Genomic DNA, 20,994 nt, shown 5'->3' on the forward strand with positions numbered 1-20,994 from the left:
TTTTCATTAGGTCGTGTTGTATATTTTGATGCTCTTCTCATTGCTTATAGAGTCAGATATCAAAGGATATAGAATTGCATCATGTTCAAAAGGAACTTGCAAAATCAAAGGACCAACTCAAAATTGCAGAGGGCACAATGGTTCAGGCACTTGTTGAGCTTGAGAAGGCCAAGAGAGTGGTGGAAAGTTTAACTGATCAGCTAGATAATACAAAGGAATCAAAGGCAAAGGCCAATGAGGCCTCTGATATAGCCAGACTTCATGCTGAAGAGCTGGTTGCTACAAACATGAAAAATCAAGAGTGTGGCATTACTGTTTGGTAGACAAAGTTTGATTCTGCAAGAGAGCACCATAGTTATATTGCAGCTGAGTTGGAAGCTGCCAAGCAGGAGCTTCGAAAAATCAAACAACAACATGGAACTTCCTTGGAAACCAAATTATTAGCAGTCAAAAAGGGAGAAGATGAAACTCTTGCAAAAGAAATGAGTGATAATAGAGGAAAGGAGATTTCAATGGAAATTGCCAAAGCTAATGAATCACTCATTCTTGTTAAACTAGCTTCAATAGAAACAGACTAGCAATATTGTAAATGAGAAAATATTGTCTCTAAATGAAACAATAGTGGAGTAAACTAATGTAGCAAGGATTGAGAAGGAAACATGAGTGAGCCTATAGAATCAACTGATAAATTTTAACTTATACCTTTGCTTCTAGAAAATGCAGCATCAAAAGTAGTTTGAACCTTTGACATAGGAGCTAAGGTAAATTAGGAAGATTTTCCAACTATGGAAACTAGGAATAATAATTTATTGGGAGTAACTAACACTATGTCTTCTCTAGTCACGCAGGCAGAAGTTACTCTAAATGATCAAATATCAACTACATATGACTCAATTATTGTAACCCAAGTTGCTACATGGATTGCAGAGGAAATTTCAAGTGAGAATTCTCAATCATCTAACATCCACAAATTTTCCTTTCTAGAGTAGTCTATGTAAAGTGACACTTCATTAGCATAATTTATCATGAATGACACGACATTTACATGATTTTTGTTGCTGCTAAAATTTATGTATCTAATCTCAAGGGGTGTGAAAAGAATGTCCTAATTAAAGAGTTGTAGGACAGAGCCATTTTGTTTTAAGAAGGCAAGACTATGCCATAATACATGTAACAGATGTAATATTTATTTAGGATGTCACTCTATACCAAGAGAAAACATATTTACTCGATTCCAAATCCCAAATTACCAGCGTCAAAGTTTTAAATCTTGCTTCTATGTGCAGAAAATTAGTTATTGGGCACTATTTTATTAGTCATTGGGCAAATACCAACTACCAACTACTGAGCTCTATTAAACTTCCAAGTCTTAGCGTTTCAACTATTCATTAAGGCATTCAAACTGCAGGCCCTAGTTGAGGCTAATAGGTCCAAAACACACACTCAAACTACAAACTCACAAAACCCTCAAAGAACTTGAACAAATGAACTTAACTACACATTTACCTTATCAAGAGTTTTCAAACTTTCAAGAGCTTTCAAACTTTCAACTTTTGGGCTCCTAGCCATTGAGGAGATAACCGATCATTCAAACCCTTGCCTCAATGAGGTTTTCATTGCTGTTTAAATTGTTGTCCGACAAAATAGGTAGTTAGACAATTGCTAGTGCGACAACGGTTGTGTCGTTTCATTGGCACCATTTTGGACATTATAAATATTGTGGACACTTATGTATTTTGGCATCATTATCATTGTTCGAAATATCATTGTTATGTACGGAAAAGCATTTGATAATGAATAATATTTTGCATTGAATATATGTTTTCTTTCTTGTTCGTCACGGGCCAGACATTTGGCGCCGTTGCTAGTTCGAATTCGGGATAGTATGGAAGGACAAAGATAAATGGGAAGAACAGTACAAGACAATAGGAAGACAAATGATGACAACGAAACAAATTTTTGAAGGAGAGCATGAGGCAGCGCAAAACTTTCACATTCTGTAGGTTTGGAAACTTTTGTACGGAGGGAAGCCACCGAGAACGGGGTTACGACAGATAGTGTGTGGGATGATATGCACGCAAGCCCCACCATGAAGAAATTTCTAGACCAACTTCCCTGTCTAATTGCACAAGCCTACGTGGCACAAAAGAGACACTGGGAGGAAGAACATGAGGAACGCTGTCAGGAGACTGAAGAAATTCTATGAGGAAAGAGATGCATGGCGTCGAAAAATTGAACCATGAGCAGTTGCGCTGTGGTGTCAAGGGCACTCACAAATGTGTAATTGTCACATGAGTCGACACATGATGTATACAGAATAAATAAATAAAATTGTTATGTTTTGATTTTCTTTTATAATGGTACTATATGCCAAATGCCCAATCTTTTGAATAAGAATAGGAATTTGAGGGAAGAAATCAACAAATTACAAATTGTGCGTGGCAAAGCCGAATGCTATTGAAGGATAAGACAACTCATCAGGGGATGGATTGAGGGGTAGCCAAAGGAATCACCTAGTGTGGTGGTCATAGCGGGGTTCACAAGAACCAACGAAGGGTGCCTCAGTTCGCCAAAATGACAAGGACGGAGCAATGAGGAGTTGCTTGAGGAGACATGACATTGATTGGTGGTGCTTGAGGAGACAAAGGAGCAATTTCTACATTTATCACACACACCACTACGAGAGCGAACTTGTGAAGAAGTAGGAGAAGAGGCGAGGCCGACAGAGGACATCAGGGCGAAAGGAAGTGCCGGAGCAGCACTGCACGATGGTCAGAGTAACCCATTGGGATCAACTTCTAATAGTTCAGCAACATGATCTAGTGGTAATCAACGAGCAAGAAGCACTGTCTCAAAAGCAAAAAGTCCCGAAGTTCACGGGCAATAGGAAGGAAGATCCCATACGACATTGCCGTACATGTGAAACGATATGGACCACCAACGCAGTCATGGATGCGGATGAATGGCTGAACCAATTCCCCACCAGCTTAAGGGGGGTAGCGGTGGATTGTTTCTCCGACATGGACAAGGCAGAGATCTCCACATGGGATGATTTGAAGAAAGAATTCCAAGCATAATTTTGACTACTCCAGGATGATAACAAGGTTGTAGCAGAAATCTACAACTGCAAACGAGGGAAGGACATAGTTCGAGCCTACAATCGAAGGCTTAAAAATCTTCTTAGTTGGATGAGTATGGAATCAGTAGACGAACTAAAGAAATGCTGGTTTGTAGAAGGCCTCCGTGGAGCGTTGAGAAGAAAAATGAAAATAGTTCTGTCCACATCCTACATCGATGCTTACGACCGTGCCCTAAATCTAGAAAGTGAAAGAAAAACAACAAAGAAGAAGAAGAAGAAAAGTAAATCTTCATCATCCTTTGACAAGGGAAGCAGTGTTGACAGCGAGGAGCCCAGCAAGAAAGTGCAAGCAGTCCAAAAAGACTTAGAGCGATGCGGAAGGAATTCAAATCCATGATGCGAACAGGTGGCCGCATGGAGGAAGGAGAAATTTGGTGCATGGATTGCAAAGAGAAGGGCCATTCAAAAGGAGCGTATCTGAAAAAGGCGATGTGTGATATCTGTCAGATCCTAGGACATTCTACAAGGGAATGTCCATTCAACATGAAGACTAGGAGCCAACAGATATTGTTCACACAAAAACAACTATCCATGTTGGGCACAAACAATGAGAACCAGGGCAACAATAATGCCACATCCAGCGGCTACCAGAACAACTGCCGAGGAGGATGGGGCATGACAATAGAAGTCGAATACAATATGGTTCAAAAGGAAGGCCCATAATCCAATGCCGGGCATGCAACCAGTGGGGTCACTTCACTAGAGTGTCCAAAAAATGACACTCCACAAAAATTATGTCAATGGTGTGGTCTAGGAGATCACGAAGATGCTAATTGCCCGAAACAAGTAAATCTCATTAACATTGATGAGGAAAAGGTTCTGGTTGTCACCTGCAACCAGGCTAAGCAGGCCACCTATCTTGACCCCCGCATGGAGAAGCAAAGGCTGTAGGAGGCACGGGAGGACGTAGAGAAAGCAATGAAGGCTACGAAGGATATGAAGGATGCTGTTCCTCGACGATCGGAGGGAGAAAACAACTTGGTCAATCAGATCCTACAAATGGAGGTGCCCGTCAGAGTTCAAGTCCTCTTACAAATAGTACCGCAACTAAGGACGACATTGCTGAATACCCATGCACACACGATGGAGATGAAAGGACAGCCAATCGTACGAGGGTCCACGACAGATCCCATGTTGCTGATAGTAAGCAACGACCTTCATCCGGCGGTGGTTGAGATGGGAATCCTCGAAACCATCCTGACAGACACCATCGTGGATGGTGTGTTCGGGGTGAATGTTCTTCCCGAGGAGACGAGGAAATTGGGGAAGCCCACCTTGTGGCCATCCACATTCAACCTACTCGACGCCGATCAACAGGGGACGAAACCCCGAGGGACTCTAGTGGCCCAACAAGTAACTGTGGGGACGCAACCATTTGTGTTGGACTTCGTAGTAATCCCATTAAAGAAAAAGGGATATGATGCCATTCTTGGAAGAGGATGGCTGGTGGCCGCAAAAATAAATCATAATTGGAAGAAGAATATCTTGTCAATGGAAAGTGGAGGGTGGAAGTTTGCAATTGATCTTTGAACCCAAATGATAAGTGAAGAAATGGCCTCGTTGTCGGAGTTTGAGTTAGATGGAGAGCACCAAAGAGATGAAGGCAGAATGAATTCGAACGACAAAGGCGTTTTAGAGTTGGAGGAGTGTTCAGAAGATGGAACAAGTTCATTGAATGGACTTTTTCGTTGGTAGATGGAAGACTATGAACTCTTCCATATGTACATGCTTGGCGTTGAAGAACTCGAAGATGAGGAGGTATTTCCACCACAATTCGTGGAGTACAAAGAGGGAAATGTGGAGATCAATGAGAGTCTCGCCCATTGCTTCAAAGGAAAGGAGATAAGATACAAAGAGCCATCCATAGAAGTTACTAATCTTGGAGATGCAGAGAATCCAAGGAACATACTTGTGGGAGACGACTAGAACCCGGTATTGAAGGCTGCAGCATTCAAAATTTTTCTAGAGTACAAAGATGTATTCGCATGGACTTACAAAGATTTAAAGGGAATCCCACTGGAGATGTGTGTCCATCGCATCCAGTTGGTACTCGGAGTCATTCCTGTGCGGAAGTGCCCATATAGGATGAACAAAAACTACGTCGACCACGTAGATGAGGAAATACAACACATGTTGGAGGCCGACATAATATTCAAAGTTCAAAAAAGTGAGTGGGTGTCACCAATTGTGATATTGATGAAGGACGGGATCCAAATCCGGATGTGTTGACTTCCAGTTTCTCAATGTGGTAACAATAAAAGATCCCTTCCCAATTCCATTCACCGACACGATTTTGGAAGAAGTGGCTGGACACGAGATGTATTCCTTCATGGATGGATTTTTTGGCTATAACCAGATTTCCATTTCTGAGGAAGACAAACTGAAGAGCACTTTTGTGGTGGAGGATGGAGTGTATGCATACAGCTGAATGCCCTTTGGATTGTGTAATGCACTTGCTACGTTCCAGCGGATCATTTTGCACATATTCGACAAAATATCGGTAGGCAACTTTTGCGCATTTATGGATGATTGGTCCATTTTCAGTGGACAAAACAACCACATAAAGGCACTTCAAGAATGTATGGGGAGGTGTCGACGGGCAAGGTTGGCATTAAATCCAAAGAAATGTCGGTTCATGGCTCCTCAGGGAAAACTACTTGGACATATTGTTTGCAAGACGGGACTAAAGATCGACCCGGATAAAGTAAGGGTGATAGTGGAAATGGAAGCCCCAATAGACGTATCAAGAGTCAAGTCCTTTCTCGGACACATTGGGTATTATAGATGATTTATAAAGAACTCTGCCAAAATTGCTTTGCCCCTGGACAAGCTGATACGAAAAGGAGAACCATACATTTGGACTTCCGAGCAGGAGATAGCCTTCTCAGATTTGAAGAATAGATTGTTGGGCGTGCCCATACTGGCATATCCAAATTGGGATAGGGAGTTCCATGTCCACGTGGACGCATCAAACATCACTATCGCTGCGATGTTGGCTCAGAGTGGTGACCATGGTCTCGATCATCGAGTGTATTTTGCAAGTCGGCTACTATCAAAAGCCGAGCGGAATTATAGTACCACTGAAAGGGAGGCTCTTGGGATGGTGTACTTGGTACAAAAGTTAAGACATTACCAGTTGGCCACACCATTTACCTTTTATGTGGATCACCAAGCGTTGATGTACTTGGTGAACAAACCAATCATCCAAGGCAGAATTAGCAGATGGTTGTTGCTACTATAGGAATTTACCTTCACCATCATCGTGTGACTCGAGAAGAGTCATGTCATTGCCGACCAGCTCTCCTGAATCAAGTTTGGGAGCCGTCGGAAGGGGTCAATGACGACTTTTCGGATGCACACTTATTCAAATCGCCATTCTTCCTGAATGGTACAAATCTATCGGGGAGTACTTATCAACATCCCAATTCCCAAGAGAGACGTTGCCAGGTGAATGGCGGAAGCTAGTTCTCAGAAGCTTGACTTTTTAGTTAATAAATGGTCTTCTCTATAAGATGGGTCTTGATCAAATACTACGGCGATGTGTGATGGAGGAAGAAGTGCAAAATGTTCTAAGGGAAGCACATGAAGGACCGATAGGTGGCCACATGGGACTTGACACAACAACACGGAAGGTTCTGCTTGCCGGGTTATGGTGGCCCACACTTTACAATGACGCATAGGAATGGGTGTTGAGCTATGACACATGCCAGAGAGCCGACAAACCGCTCAAGAGGGACTTCATGCCATTAAACCTGTCCCACAGGAGTTGTTTGAACGTTGGGGACTAGACTTCGTTGGTCTCTTGAAGGCAAGTTGGGCTCGGCGCTGCTGATACATAGTGGTAGCCACAAAGTATCTAACAAAGTGGGTAGAAGCACGGGCACTACCCGATAATTCTGCAATCAACACGACTATGTTCTTATGTGAACAAATCATCACACGGTATGGTATACCTATTTAGTTGACAAGTGACAAGAGGAGGTCACTTTGTTAACCACGTGATTAGATTATTAACGACAGAATTCAAAATTTTGCATTTGTTGTCAAGTCCCTACTATCCATGAGCCAATGGCCAGGCGGAGGCTACAAATAAAATTCTGGTGGACATCATATACAAATCATGTGGTGTCGAACAGGCCGACTGGGAGAAGTTACCTTTGGCACTGTGGGCCTATCATACCACATTCAAAGTCACAACGGGATAAACGGTATTCCAATTGATGTTTGGCCAAGAAGTTGTGGTACCAACCGAATTATGGTCCCAAGATTGCGAATTGCAATTGACAATAGAATGGGAGATATGGAGAGTTTACAAGAACACCTCTACCAATTGAACAAACTGGATGAACATAGATTAACTGTGCAATGGGCTACAGAAGTGGCACAAACTCGTCGGAAAGCGTGGCATGACAAACATTTGAAAAGGATGAGGTTCTAGCTAGGTTAACTCGTGCTTCGATACAACAGTCCCAACGAAATAAAACCAGGGAAATTTAAGGTTAAGTGGCTAGGACCATATAAAGTGAGAGAATTCGGTGACAATGGATCCATCAAATTGTGGACCTTGGATGGGTGTGAGATTCTCGAGGCTATCAATGGATCGAAGTTAAAAATTTATCAGGAGCGACAAGGAGGCAAAGTATGAAATAATTGCCAAATCGGACCAAGTAAAAAAAAAAAAAAAACAAAAAAAAACAACAGAAGAAAAAAGTGGCGGATGCAAAAAGTGTTCCTCGGACATGTGGCCGCAGACACTTGTGTCTCGTGGTGAGGGTCCCGCGGGCAACCTTTTAAACTCTCGCGGACAACATTTAAAAATTAAAATTGGTAGCCACTGGTTAAAAGAGAAGACACAGGTAAATCAGCCAAAAGAAAATTGCAGCCGCAGAGAAGGAAGAAAACCGGGGAGAAGAGAGAGTAACCCGACCACTAATTGCCAAGTGTACAACATCCACTGTAGAAAAGGGCAGTCCGTAGTAAGAGTATTGATGCCGGTAAGGAAGCCAAAAGAAGAATAAGTGTTGAAGGAGAAAAGGAAGAAGCTACAAAGAGGAATATATTGCAGGCACATCATCTATGGGAAGAAAGAATATCTGTAGACAAGTAGAGGACAGCAAAGGCAATTCACGTGGGAATCATTGCCGCTGGAGAATCTTTGCTGTGGGAGACAAAAGAGGAAAAGCGAAAGAGAAACCCTAACCGTTTTCTTCTAGGTACATTAAAAGACAAAACAAGAGACCATTATTATGGAATCCGCAAGGAAAAGAAAGCAGTGGAAAAACTAGTTGAAGGAAAATATGGAGAAGAATGCGAGTGTTGGCTTCTGGAGTTCGAGTTGCAGGTCAATAGCATCCAGCAGTAAGAAGCAGAAAGTGAAGGCTGACCTATCACACCTCACGGTCCAGTTTGAAGGACTGAATGGCAGTGAGTGTCAGAAATAGTGGCAAGAAACTGTAGATACAGAGATAATTAAACAAATTCTAGTACGAGCGCAAGTATATTGGGCAATATAACTTCCAGTATTTTCCATTCGGCTATTTGAATCGATTTTATGAACTATGATATAATCGTACAATAGGAACAACAGAACCAATACATTTGTGTACAAGAAGCATCGTATGATAGTCTCTTTCAAACTGCGGGATTTCACTAGGGTTCTTGACATTCTTGGCCAAGGAGGGCGGAAAGTGGAGACCAAGAATCGAAAGTTGTCACAGGAACGTAAAGAGTATTCGGTGAAATTAGTGGGCTACGACCTCACACCAGAGGAAATGGAGTTGGTGGTGAAGGGTGCCAAGAGTAGAGTGTTACAGAGGGATTTTATTCGGGAGGGTCATTGGAGATGTATCATGGATGTAATCAAAAGCAGGTTGATGGGGGTAAGTCAGGCCTCAGATATAGCTTTGCCACAGATTACATTCATGAACGACATCATGAATGGTACCATGTACTATTGGGCCACGGTCCTCATCAACAGGATGGAGGAGTTTATGACACTCCAACATTGGACATTTTTCATGTCGCACCATGCTATCAATTTGTTTTTCGAGGCAACCCTTCATCAAGTACCAGTCGACGATTTTGAGGTTCCATCGAGGGGGAAGTTGGTGCCAGGAGAACCCCCAATCTTCTATTGGAGACATTTAAACAAAGGTGGAACCGCAACCGAGCAGAAGAAGGTATTACAGGGATTGGAGGCATACGAAGACATGGACAACAGAAGGGAGGACACCACAGAGAGTAGTGGGGCCGATTCTGAGGAAGAGAGTACTTCGGTGGAAGTTGGCAGCGACGCGGTGGTCAACGCAGGTCCATATTTTCACCCCTCCAGTTGCCAACTTCGGTGCACTTGACCGCCACCACTTTGCTCATTCCTTCGTTTGGCCAAAGACATGTGCCAGTTGTCATGACTTCACTGCTGGCTGCGACAGATATGACTCCACTGACGACCATGACAGATGTTATTCCATGGACAACCATGACAGATATGACTCCACCGACGGCCACGAAAAAAGTTCTGCCTTCACAGAGTTTTTCGCTAGACTCAGTTGCACACGTAGAGCCAGCCGCAGAGATAATAGAGTTACCAGCATTAGAGCTAGAACCAAAGATAGTTTGATGTAGCTTTGGTTATCACAATAAATAGTAGTAGGTGGAAGTGGTTTTCCAAATAATCCAACTAGAAGCTTTCTCAACCATACAGCTTCTCTTGCTCCCATAGATGCAGCTATATACTCGGCTTCTGTAGAACTCTGTGCTACTAAAGGCTGCTTCCGACTAAACCAAGATATCATTGCTGAACCTAAGGTAAAACAACATCCTGAAGTGCTCTTACGATTCTCTGAATTTCCTGCCTAGTTAGAATCTGCATATTCGCTTAGATTTAGTTCAGTTTTAGTATATTTGAGACCATATCCAATTGTACCATTGAGATACCCGAGGATATGTTTTGCTGCTACTAAATGAGTTTGTTTAGGTTTAGACATGAATTGACTAAGAACATTTACAACATAACAGATGTCAGGACTTGTGTTTACCAAATACATTAAAGAACCAATTATCTGTCGATATAGAGTAGAATCAACATTCTCAGAATCTTCAGTTGCTTCTTTGAGTTTCTTGAGGTTTTTTTCCATAGGAGTCTTCATTGCCTTGCTGTCCAACATGCCAAATCTTTTGAGTAGGTCCAGGATATACTTCCCTTGATTTAAGAAGATTCCATTTGAATGCTGCCATACTTCTAGTCCCAAAAAATAGTGTAGTATTCCTAAGTCCTTCATTTCAAATTTAGATATAAGATCTTGTTTACATTTTTCAATAAGATGGTCTTCTCCTGTAATCAAAAGATCATCAACATATAAAACCATAATTAACATATCCTTCTGTATTACCTTGTAATATAGATTAGGGTCTAAAATGTTTTTAGAGAAACCAAGTTTAGTTAGGTGATGATCTATTAGTTCATACCAAGCTCGGGTAGCTTGTTTCAGTCCATAGAAAGCCTTTTTTAATTTGCATACATGAGATTGTTTATTGTGTACTTCAAACCCTACAGGTTGCTCAAGATAAACTTCCTCTTCTCTAAAACCATTCGAAAATGCCGTCTTTACATCCATTTGATGAATTTTCCATCCTTTGGATGCAGCGATGGCTAAAACAGTTCTGACGGAGGTATATCTAGCTACTGGAGCAAAAGTTTTCTCATAGTCTATTCCTTCTTTTTGTGAGAATCCTCTTGCTACAAACCTTGCTTTGTACTTATCGATACTTCCATTTGCAACATGTTTAATTTTAAATAGCCATTTTGGGGAAATAATTGATTTATTTTTGGGTCTAGGAACAATATCCCAAACATCATTTTTAAGTATGGAATTTATTTCTTTTGTCATGGCATCTTTCCAGTTTTGATATTTTATTGCTTCTTTTACATTAGATGGTTCAGATTTGGATATTTCACTCATTAATGCAATGTGACTAGAGTATATGTTAGGACGTTTTCTTTCCCTAATGAAATTTGAGGGGATGGAATTGTTCTCTTCAATTAGCTTTCTGGCCCATAGTGGTCTTTTCTTTTCCTCAGAAATGTGAGTAATGTCCATAGGTTCAATTGAGTTATCTTCCTCCATTAGAAACTCCCTCTCATTATCAAAGTTTTGTTCTTCTATAGTTTCTTCTAAATTTGATTCATTTTCATCTTTAGATCTTTTGAAAGCCAAATCTTCATCAATTATTACATCTAGACTTAGTTCAATATTTCTTTGTCCAGGGATATAGATACGATAAGCTTTGGAAGTTTCACTGTATCCTACAAAGATTCCCTTCTTTCCTAAGGGCTCTAGTTTGGTTCTCTTCTCCTTAGGAATGTGTACATAGATAGGGCAACCAAAAATTCTGAGGTATTTAAGATCAGGTTTCTTCTCGGTAAATGCCTCTTCAGGGGTCTTGAATTCAAGATGAGAGTGTGGACATCTATTTTGAAGGAAAACAACAGTATTTGAGGCTTCTCCCCAAAGAAAAGTTTCAAGATTTTGATCATGAAGCATTGCTTTAGTAGCTTCAACTATGGATCTATTCTTTCTCTCAGCTATTCCATTTTGTTGAGGATTATAGGGAACAAAACACTTCCTCTTGATCCCAATAGTTTTACAGTTTTACAGGGAAGTCCCGGTGCTTCACCCCTGTGAGCATCACCTAGATCCAATGAGTGATAAGTGTTCCATTTATTCTCATGAGAGATGGATTCATGTTGAATCACTACTCATGAAACATGGGTCATCGAGTTTGACTCAAAAATCACACAGTTAAATCCTGATATTCACATCACAATTTATAAAGATCTCAGAAATGTACTCTTTACCATTGTCTGTTCTTAAGACTTTTATTTTCTTTCCAAATAGATTTTCTACAAAGGCTTTAAACTCTTTAAACTTTGTCAAGATTTCTTCAGACTCTTTTCCTTTTAAGAAAATAGATCCAAGTCTTCCTAGAGAAATCATCCACAAATATGATATAGTATAGAAAACCCCTTAGTGAAGGAACCGACATAGGACCACATAAGTCTAAGTGAGTAAGTTCTAGAACTTTTTTGGATTTGCTTTGACTATTTAGAAATGTCGATTTAATATTCTTCCCCAGAGCACAACCTTTGCAAGTTCCTTCATGGTATGGATGAAGTTTAGGTAGACCCGTTACCATTTTTCCTAGAGAAGGTAATCCTTGAAAATGAAGATGACCTGGTCTCCTATGCCAGATTTCATTTTCTTTGAAAGAATCATGAAGTAGAGCTGAATGAGAGTGGGAGTTAATTTGATAAAGACATTGAATATGTCTTGAGCCAATCTTGTATGCATTTTTTATGTTAGAATTCATAGGCCAAGTTAAGACCTTTCCTTCCATAAATGTAACTCTGAATCCTTCACCTTCAAGAGCAGAGATGGAATGCAAGTTTATTTTTATACTAGGTACATATAGTACTTTAGTAAGTTCAATTGCTTTCCCTGATTTCAGATGAATAATGCATGTCCCTATTCTCATTACGGGATAGCTTGTATCATCTCCAATAGTTACTTAATCAACATAGTCTTTCTTGATAAGTTCAATTGTTCTTTAAAACCTATAATATGTTGAGAGGCCCCGCTATCAATTACCCAATTACTTGATTTGGTTGAGGCTTCATTGGAGAGAGCTGAATAGAAATCATTATGTTGAGGATTTTCATTTGAGTTTTGAGTGGCTGCAAATGAAGCTTGTTGCTTAATTCGATTAGGACATCTAGATGTTGGATGTCCAATTTTATCACATCTAAAACATTTTATTTTGGATAAATCAGGTTGCTTTCTCTTCCCTTTGAATTTCCTTGTCTTCTTATTTACTTGAGTCGAGAGAACTTGTAAATCTTCTTTTGAGGAGGAGACATTTTGGCCTTGAGCTACTTGCATTCACTCTTCTTGTATACAATCAGCTTTAAGTCTTTCAAATTTAGGAAGCTTAGAATGAGAGCATACCCCTTGTTTGAAAGTATCCCATGATGATGGAAGGCCTTTTAGAGCCATTATTGTTAACTCCAGATGTGTCCTATTGAAGAGAGTTGATTTCGAAGTTCAGTTATTCTCATAAAGTATGAGGAAATTTTCTCTCCCTTATTCATTTTAATATTTGACATTCTGTCCTTTAATGTGATAATCCAAACAACATTATTTATCTCAAACATATTTCCAAGAGCATTGTACATCTCATGTGTAGTGTCTAGTTCTGAGATTACAGGAAGTAGATGAGTTTTAAGACCATCCACAATGAGTTTCATGGCTTTATTGTTGTCATTCTCCCATTTTTGCAGTTCATCATTTCCTTTGGGTGGTGGGTCAGAATTTTTAATGAACTTATTTAAGCCATGTTCTTTTAGTATGAGTTTTAGTCGTAGTTTCCAGGTTGCAAAATCTGAATCACCTTCTAATCTGTCTTCTACCCTATGCTGTTCACCATATTAGAATAATATTTGACTAAAGTCTGATTTCAGATTGCTTCTTTAAACCTGCTTTGGTACCATTTTAGTGTATCAGACTGTAAGTGTAATACAATTCTGAATAGTTCCCCAAGATAAGGATTGATTATAATACTCTATGATGATTAGGGAATGCAGAAGAAAAACATTTATATTATATACACTGATTTGCACTGGAAGACTTAGTGACTTATGTGTTCGCCATGATTAATGATTAGCGGAGGTAAAGTATTTATAGACGAGAGGGTTGACCATGGGTCATGACTGATAGGTGTGACTCATGTTTGAGTCACATCTATCGGGCATGACACAATAGTCACCCTTGATAACCTTTTTAATGCCGACGGGAGAAATATGAAACGACAAGAATGTTAACAAGGTAGTCAATAACATTAATTTATTCATATACGTTTATAATTATATCTGCACAGATATATATATATATATATATATATATATATATATATGTATGTATGTATGTATGTATGTATGTATGTATGTATGTATGTATGTATGTATGTATGTATGTATGTATGTATGTATGTATGTATGTATGTATGTATGTATGTATTTGAATATCTAAACATATAAGAATAACATAAATATCCACACAAGATTCATTAATAAATCTTTATAATTTATGTTCAACTAATCTATACATTAACAGAAAGAACATTTGATTGAAGTGAGCTTCCTTGTATAGGAGCTTGCCCTTGTCTAAACACACATGTTCATTTAAATTTGACCTTTTCAAAAATCACACTTCTTTGTATTGCAATGCCTAGACATTGAACTTTAAACTTTTCAATATCTCACTTCTTTGTATTGGCACACATCTATCTGTGCATGCACTTGAACACTATGTCATTTGTTTGTAATTTGCAAGACTTGTAACGAAGTGCATGCTCAAATTTCTTGGTGCACATTCCTTCTTTTTGAATGAACTCAAACTTAGAAAATTCCTTTCTCAAGAATGTCTCTTTATTAAAACGTGTTCCCAATTGCACGCTCATGAGTCTGGTGATTGGGAATGATTTGGACTCTTGACGACTTTGTGAAGACGGTGATTGGGAATGCTTTGCAATCCTGATTTCTTTGTGAAGATGTATGCCATTTCTCTTGCTTGATCTTGCGAATAGTAAGGTAAAGACAAAAAGATAACAAAATGATGTAGGCTGCACAAAACTTGATTATTACCTTCTGAGGAAACAAGAGATGCCAGTTTATAAACTTGACACAATAGAGAAGTTTCTAATGGGATGGTACTTCTAAGTTTCAGCTCTTGTATTTTATTAATTTAATGAAGTGTGCACTTATACACCCTTTACTTAGGTTCACACTTCTAAATGTAACTTCGACTTTAGTTTAACCCCTCATAGGTACATGCATGTCATGCTTCTATTAAAACAATGTAATATTCCTTTAGTGGTCATGTTAGTTGCTTTAATAGCTTTCTATTTCCTATTTTTGTTCACATCTTTCATTTAGAAACATTGTCATGTAATTTGTTATAGATGTAGTCCTTCGTCTCTATTGTATTTATTGATTTTAAATAGTATGACATCAGAGTGCGTTAAGTTTTTTGACGAATTTCCTTTTAAAAAAATTCCTAGGTATTTATTTATTTCCGAAAGGATTTTTTTTAAGCAATTTATTTTATTGAAAAAATCGTCGGTTCCTGCTCTTCTATAATGCAACTAGGATTTTGTAGCAATAAGGTTTCAAGTTTTTCCTGTGAGAAAATCTTTGAAGTTTTTTGCCAATATTTTTTTAAACCAATAATGCTGTTTTCTACGCTTTATTATTTTTTCCATAAAAAAATACAGTTTGTGTTTTATAATATTTTCCCTAAACAATTAGTGTTGAGTTTTGTTTGATTTTTCTCCTAAAAAATTGTATCTGGTTTTGATTTTTTTTTGTCCTAAAAAATTGCGTTTGGTATTTTATAATTTTCTCGTCAAAATTGGTTGCGTTTTCTAATTTTTTCAAAAAACAAAATCATGACGTGTGGATATAAACATACATAAGCCTATAAACATGCATACACAAACAACACACATGCACACAACTACACATATAGCAACACACAAATGCATATACTTGCATTTATACACATCAATTTATAAGTATAAAATTATAAGTTAATATAAAATATAAAAGAAACCATACAAAAAAAGAGAAATATCACACACAGTTGGCTAAGTTTTTATTCTTTGATTATTCTTGTTGTATTTAATTTTAGGGTAGTTTATGCTTTCTTTTGACTTCTTTTTCCAATATTTAGGGTTTTTATCATGTGTTCTTGTTTGTATTTTTTATTTCTTATTTTCTTTTATTTGGTCCTTCTCTTGTTTTTGCTTCTTTCGCTTGTTTAGTTATTTTATTAATTTGATCTTGATTATTAGTGGAACTTTTTTATTTATAAATATTTCTATGTTTCCTTATTTTCTTTTATTTTCTGCAACATTTGATACATCATACTTGATTTAATTTCTAATGGCATTTGCTGTTCTCAATTTGGGACAAACAATACTTTTATTCATATCTTTAATTTCTTAAACTAAATCCTTAATCCATTTGTGGTGTGAATACATTTCATTATGGAAGGGCTCACTTCTCAATCTTCACTTCATTCAATAGAGGTATTATATATATATTTTTATGTTACACTTCATTTCTTTTCACATTGATGTTGCAACAAACCAAGGATTGTTACGTATGACATAGATGTTATTTGGGTACCTAGTAAATTAGGTTTTTATGGCACATGTAATGGGTTGATGTTAGTGGTAGAGTAGAGTATTTTTTCTTGTGATCAGGTTTGACATATGCATGTTTATTTGTACACTATGTACCAGGTGGATTTGGGTCATACTTAATAGCTATGGACAAAACAACATACAATTTGATTGGATCTGGCTATCCGGGTAATAGGGCCGAAGATGTTAAGAATCCCTCCCTAGGGTGGATGATTGGCTTTGCTTTTGTAGTCAGCTTTTTGGGACTTTTCAGTGTTGTTCCCCTTCGAAAGGTAGATGTTCTAACAATCTATGGGTTTCTCAGTTTATATATTTTCTTAGTTTGAAAGGTGCTAAGCTTTGAGGTAGAACTGTTTCAACACTTTTATTAAGTTTGTTGAAGCCTTTTGAAATTTTGATGACTTTTATGTTTAGTTTTTGAAGCAAATTAGTCCATCTAATGGATTTTCTTCTTCGTGATACCAAAATCATCAATTTTGTTTAATTATTATATTAGTGAAGGGATATGCACTTTGTTTCATTGATCAAGTACTTTCACAATTACATGGTATGATTTTTCATGAATGTTCTTTTAGCTTATTTTTCTCTCGACTTAGTGCACATTTTTGGAAGGCTATACATGGATAGATGTTATTCTATACTTGTTAGTTTTAGTTACACATGAATTCCTTCATGTCTTTGGCTATGTGGCTCCTAATCCAAGCTGGTTGTAAAGGTTATAAACTATATTCTCTTACACAATATTCTTATGTAAGGAGTATGATGATGGTTTCCTTTAAGGATTATGCATGTGAGACAATTTTATAAGATGGTTCCCTGGTATAACTATTATTGACGTAGGGAAAATAAACTAGATGGATGGAAATCTACTTTAGAGTTCCATGGTAACTTCATCCTAACCTCTAATTGTTTACCACTTTCTCACCCAAGAATCTAAATAATAACGGTCTAAGTTCAAGAACTATTCAATGGTTCAAGAATTGACAGATGATATTATATTAAAATATATCCATTTTGTAATATAGCTAGATCCATTACATTGTGAAGCTTCTCGGTTTTACATACTTGCTATTTTTATTTTTGTTGAATACTTATACACTTCAATGGGACATGCAAATGTTTTCATAGGTAATCGACCGAAGCCTAGAGTATTTATTATTATTATTATTGTTAAGATTAATTATTATTATATGTCAATCGCGAGTAGATTCGAACCCAAGACATCCCGATGAGAGGTTTGCAATTTATCGATGTATTGTAGACTCTTTCCTTTTATGCTAAATTTTAAGTTATAAGTGCAAAAATACATTTAAGTTTTGTCATATTTCTTCACATTATTAAGTGTTTACTAGTTTACCTCACCCAAAAAGCTAAGTAATAATGTTCTAGGCTCAAGAACTATTCAATTGTTCAGGAATTGATACAAGATAAATTTCAAAGATATGTTATAAGATAGCTAGAACCATCACATTGTGAATCTTCTATGTAATATCCCACCCAAATATTTTCCCAAGTTTTTCGCACAATACTTTTCAGAATATAAACATATGATTTATGCAAATAAAACCAGCAAATGAACCAATAGATGCTCATATATAAATACTTAGTAAATAGTTATTGCATTATAAACTAGCAATACAATAACTTCATAGATATTCCAATCTTATATTCAAAAGGTTACAACTAGATTGGATAAATAGAAAGAACTTGAAATACAAGGTGAAATCCATCGCAGACTCACTCTAAAGATGAACTGGGTTTCCATCCAATCCACTGAGAATCCCAAAGGTTTTTGTCCTTAGGTTTTAGCAAGAAAAAGATAGAAGCTTCCCAAAATTCTCCAAAGAGAAATAAAAATAATAATCATATATTCAAATATGGAGAGAATGAACCTCTAAAGAACCTTTTGTAGCCATCTTTTTGTCTCTTCATTTTCCTCTGCTTGACTCTTCATATTTCTCTTGTCTCTTATCCCACTTTTACTTAATGTGTCCTTTTAATAATTAGGTGGCATAATAATGAGACTGTTAAATCATCCGGCATTAAAATAAATATCATGTCAAACTCAGAAGACCATGTGTAATAGCTTGCCAAAATGCTTTCAATAAGACACTCCAAGTTCAATATTGCAAAACCAGAAATATGGACCCTTGTTGACTTATTATAAACTGTAAGTATCTGAAAACCCTGCTTTCTTGACTTTGATCTATCTGAATTGAAGATGCTTATGTTGAAGCTCACACTCATGGTTATTTTGCGAGATCATGGTGAAAAGGGCTAACACTGCATTAGGGAATAATGGCTAGAAAATGGGGACACTATAGTCACCCCTTCCCAAAGATTGTTTTCCCTCGAGCAACTTGAATTTGCATGCTATGGCCAAAATGCTTGGATCCATATCAACCTCAAGGAAGCTGCTCTACCAAGTCTCTATGCTACTCTAATACAAATAACGTGTTTAGAATTGTGAAGCCGCTCTTCAATTACCCATAACAACAAGGCATCAATCATACAAATACCAGGATCCCAGATCACTCCATGTGCATAATATGTTGGATCAACCTACAATGTGCTACTATCATTTATGAGAAGATGCCCAACCCAACTGAGTACCTAACTCCAACTAAAATTACAAGCACTACTAAGGTTAGAATAAAGTAGTTCAACATTATGCCAACCAACTCCCGAAAACATTACTAACCATGTGACTGATCCTCCTGGGGCCTACAAAGTACAAACAAAAAGGCCATCCACCTTCCCCGTTGCCTGTAATATCCTGTCGGTCCATATTTGTAATAGGTGGACTGCGCAAAATGTCCAACTGCCATAACACTACCCCTGTAACATGTATCCTAAAACAATAATTATAATGAAGAAATGAACTAGCAACACTGTTGGACAAGGCTTCCTCCTTCATGAAGGGAAGTGTATCAAACCTATCGTCCATCCTGCACCTATGCAATAATTGAAAAAAAAGTCCTCCATGGGTGGGCTGAATGGAGAACCAAATACATCCCACACGACGTGGTTGTATTGTGATGCACTAATCGACTCCTCTGGGAACCTTGAATCAACACTAGGATTCCTCATACAATTCACATCCCTGTGTGAAAAATTCACACCATCAAGCATACGATGCTCAACCATCCTATATTGAGTAGATTTTAACCAAGTGCTATCATTATGCTCCACATCTGTGACGGTAAAGTAACAATAGGCACTGGATAAATGTGGTTGAGTCCTAGTTGTATGAGGAGAAGAACCAATCAATGGATACTCATATGCTTTGTCCTTTCTTCTTATTTGCGCCTTAGCCATATTGTTAGCCAAGTCTCTATCAAAGGCTGATTTGTAATAAGCATTATGTCCCTTTGTCAAATCTTGATCAATTTCAAGAGGTACTCTATCATTCAACTCAAAGAAGATTCTCAAATATCCGATCAACATCCATCTCAAAAATTAAGTCACTATGCTTCATCCAATCAACATTATGCTGGCTCAAAGTATTATCATCATAAGATTGAATATCCTCATGCCTAACCTCAGTTGCTGCTACATAAATAGCTGATCCAAAAGTTGCGTTATCAACCCTATAGTTATCAACCAAAGGACGTGATGTTATAATGCATGTAGATTCCTTTAAATTCCCAATCCATAATTGTGTTTTTTTCAGCCTTGTGGTGCCTAAGGATACCATTAGCTTTATCCCTGCTAAGCTGCCCATATGAGTGAATTTTGTCTTTCTTTACAGGACCCTGTATAGGCTAAAATAGATCTTTCCTTCCTTTCTCAAACTTTCCCTTTGTTTAGAACGATTTCAATTTTTGCTCACATTGTTAAGCAAACTACAAGCATCAGAAGAAGTAACGTGTTTGTTTCAAATCAACCACTATGGTCCCTTTAAGTGGCAATCAAAAATTGGTGGAACATTTGAAGAATTAAATCTTCAAAGCCAAGATCCATCATAATCACAGAAGCTCTAAGTTCTCCAACTATTTCCAAAATTCTGAATGTCTTACCAAAGGATGGATTATGGATATTATTTAATCCTTGAAAACTTTCTACAATATTGAAATACCTTTTTCATAACTTCCCTGCCATAAGGATCATGTGGCGCTGTTATCCTCGTAACATGAACAATACACCGTGTCATTGCAAGCTTTAATTCTCAATTAGGGTGTCCCAACAATATTTGCTCAACCATATGAATCACAACAAGGAGGATGTGATGGAGCCTTAATTTTACAAATCAGGGCTTCCATTTGAGAAATATGAGTATGAAAGAAGATTGTTTAAATCAAAAGATTTAAAAATCAATATTAAGAAGACATAAACAAAACGATACCATATTTTAAGAGAGATATAAAGGAAGCATCAATCAACATATGTAATGCCCCCGATAGTAACCACTTAAGAGTTGATACTATATAGTCAATAGTCAAGGACCTCCTTCAATTAAATTTTATACTCAAATAGTTTTAGAATCTAGATGGTGTTAATTTCTTGTAATAGAGGAAATGATTGTTTATAAGCTGGACTAAATCAAGTGTCTTTAGGTAAGTCAGCAATTGTATAAGAATCTTGTTTGAATGCTT

At 37.7% G+C, this 20,994-nt stretch overlaps 1 protein-coding gene across 1 annotated transcript in view; it reads left to right on the forward strand.

Annotated features, from left to right (window-relative positions):
- LOC149534906 (putative metal-nicotianamine transporter YSL6) overlaps nucleotides 1-20,994 on the forward strand; it is a 238,663-nt gene that overhangs the window by 44,411 nt on the left and 173,258 nt on the right. The window contains exon 2 of the mRNA XM_089807875.1: nucleotides 16,499-16,671. Coding sequence (XP_089664001.1) covers nucleotides 16,499-16,671 — 173 coding nt within the window. The remainder of the gene's footprint in view (nucleotides 1-16,498; nucleotides 16,672-20,994) is intronic.

Source organism: Cupressus sempervirens, chromosome 10 (assembly GCF_028749045.1).
Source record: "Cupressus sempervirens isolate cs-2001-9-10 chromosome 10, ASM2874904v1, whole genome shotgun sequence".
Classification (NCBI taxonomy): Eukaryota; Viridiplantae; Streptophyta; class Pinopsida; order Cupressales; family Cupressaceae; genus Cupressus; species Cupressus sempervirens.